The 2559-nt window shown below is 59.3% G+C and overlaps 1 protein-coding gene across 1 annotated transcript in view; it reads right to left on the bottom strand.

Annotated features, from left to right (window-relative positions):
- FBXO41 (F-box protein 41) overlaps positions 1-1431 on the bottom strand; it is a 25861-nt gene extending 24430 nt beyond the window's left edge. The window contains exon 1 of the mRNA XM_027840030.1: positions 545-1431. Within this exon, the coding sequence (XP_027695831.1) occupies positions 545-1431 (887 nt within the window). The remainder of the gene's footprint in view (positions 1-544) is intronic.
- Positions 1432-2559: the final 1128 nt, after the last annotated feature.

Genomic DNA, 2559 nt, shown 5'->3' on the forward strand with positions numbered 1-2559 from the left:
TTTCTCCCCCATCTTGTTCTTGAGAAATCAATTTCTCAAACCCTGGGGCAAGTCTTGCTATTCAGTCTAGGCCATGGATTTCTCCCTGCCAGGCAGGGAGAAATGTGGCAACATGTGGCCTTACGGGCACTGCCTGGCACCTTGAGAGCATCAACATCACAGCCAGAATGTGTCAGAGGCAGGATTTGAACCCAGCTCTCTTTCCAGCACATCACCCTTTCTCAGCTCCCGTGCTCTGCAAGAGGCCTGCTAATGCCTTCTCCACCCGTGCTGTTTATATCTCGTATGTACCCGGAGGTTGGCATGTCGCCTGCTCCCATTGGACTGGGAGGTCCGTGCGGGCAGGGACCGTTCTTGCCTTTCTCTGTGCCCCTAGCCTTGGCACAACGCTGTCAATGGGCAGACTTGTCAATCTCGTTAGCTCCGGCCCCACTCTGAGCCCCTCCACATCTCTGAGGAGGCACGGGGCCCATGCAGTCACCCAGAGGCAGGCTGCATGCTGTCGGCCCTGCGCGCTAGAGCGCTCGGGGCTGGGCTCACTCACTGTTGCTTCCTGGTCAGCTCCTGCTCCTTGCGCACCAGGTCCTGCTTCAGCGAGGCCAGCAGCTCCACGCTGACGTCCACCTGGCGGGAGAGCTCCGTGGCTCGCTCCTCCAGCTCCTCCTTTTCCCGGCCAAGCCGGGCGCTCTCCTGCCGGGCCTTCTCCAGCTCCGCCGCCTTCCTTTCTAGCTCCGCCTGCAGCCGGCCCACCTGCCCTGCGATCTTCTGCTCCACCTCCTCACTCAGACGTTCTAGTCGCTTGTCCACTTCCAGTTTCTCTAGGGCCCGGATCTTTAGCCGGGCCAGGCCTTCTTCATAGGCCATGTCAGCTGGGGATGGAGAGGCTGGGGAGGCCGAGGCTTGGCTGGGGCCAGGGCCCGGGCCAGAGCCAGGGGGTGGCGTGGATGATGCTGAAGAGGCCACTGATTTCCGGGCAAACAGTTCACCCAGTGGGATCTCGATCTCCCGCAGGGCATAGCGGGTTGTGGTGGGCACGAGGCTGGGCTCGCCCAGGTCCTCACAGGAGACTCCTGCAGGGACCAGGTCTCCTGGGAATCGAGCGAGAGGGGGGTGGTGGTGGTGGTGGTGCAGGTGATGGGCGGTCTGGGCCGGGGGTCCCACCCCCTGCTCTTTGCCTTGGAAGGATGTGCTCTCAAAGACATCCCGGCGCGCACCAGGCACGGCCAACATGGCGGTGGGATCGGGTGCCAGAGGGAAGACGGCAGCGGCCGCGGCGGCGGCTGCGTCACAGATACTATTGGTCTTAGAGAGGATGTAGAGGGTCTCGTAGGTGTGGCTGTACTCCAGGTGAGCTCGGAGGGAGGACAGACTCCGGAAACGCTTGTGCTCCCCACAACGGGGGCAGCGATAAGGCAGGTCTAGAGAGGCCATGACCCTGACCCTCCCAAGGGGAGCCCCTCCGCCCAGCAGCCCCGCCCCGTCAGCCACAGGGGCGGGGCTGGCTCAGGGCAAGGTCATGGCTGGCCGCTGGGGAGCCCCACCAGGAAGGGCCAGGCAAGTGCAGGGCATTAGGCCAGCCGGGGCGAGACGCTGGAAGAGAGGAGACCAGGATTAGCAGAGTTCGTGTTTTTCCCTTTCTCCCTACCCTTCTAAACGGGACTGACGGAGGCACAAGGCTCCTGCCTGACATTTCCCCTGTGGAGTGGTTCTTGCACATCTCAACCTGAAGTGAACTCTCCCTTCAAAGGAAGGAGGAAAGGAATGTGGAGGGCGATGGGGGTTTCTGGGGCTCACCTCCACGGGAGGTGCCCCCCTCTGGCAAATCAGGGGTTCCCCCATCCCCCTGCTCCAGGAAGATCCAACAGGGGCATTCCTTCTGGGACTGTCCCTAGGAACGGGCTGGGGCCCTGCAGGCTCCTTTCCAAGGGGAGAAAACAGCCACGCTCTGGGCCCCCAGACAATGGAGGAGGCTCCATGGCCTGGGCTCCTGGGGATAGTGCCCGACAAACCCCTAGCTGGGTGGCCACTCTGTCCATACAGCAAATGTTGACATCGCTAGAGGCCTTCAAAGCTTGTGAAACACTTTCTGCAGATTACCTCACAGTAATCTCGTTAAGGTAGGTGCCATTATTATTCCCATTTTACAGATGAGGAGGGCTGAGACATAGTGACTTGTTCAAGGTCATAGGGCTAGCAAGTATCTGGGGTGGGATTTGAACCCAGGTTTTCCTGCCTCCAAGACCAATACTTCAGTCCTGATGCCAAGGATTTTGAGTTCATAAGAGATGGAGGAGACCTTTGTGGTCATCTAGTCCCTCATCAACTCCCTCATTTTACAGCTGAGGAAACTGAGGCCCAGAAGTTACAGGCAAAATGACTCGTCCAAGACCACAAGTGAAGTAAAGGGCAGAGCCAGGATTTGAACCTAGGCCCTCTAACTCCAAATCTAGGTCTCCTTCCCCATCTGCATCCCCCTATTCCACCTTAAAGTTTACGGAAACTCTTTTCTTCCCACTAAGGGCTTCCCTTCCTCCACCCCCCAGGGGAGCCATAGCCTAA

The sequence above is a fragment of the Vombatus ursinus genome, unplaced genomic scaffold (genome assembly GCF_900497805.2).
Source record: "Vombatus ursinus unplaced genomic scaffold, bare-nosed wombat genome assembly UNPS02014837.1, whole genome shotgun sequence".
In the NCBI taxonomy this organism is placed as follows: domain Eukaryota; kingdom Metazoa; phylum Chordata; class Mammalia; order Diprotodontia; family Vombatidae; genus Vombatus; species Vombatus ursinus.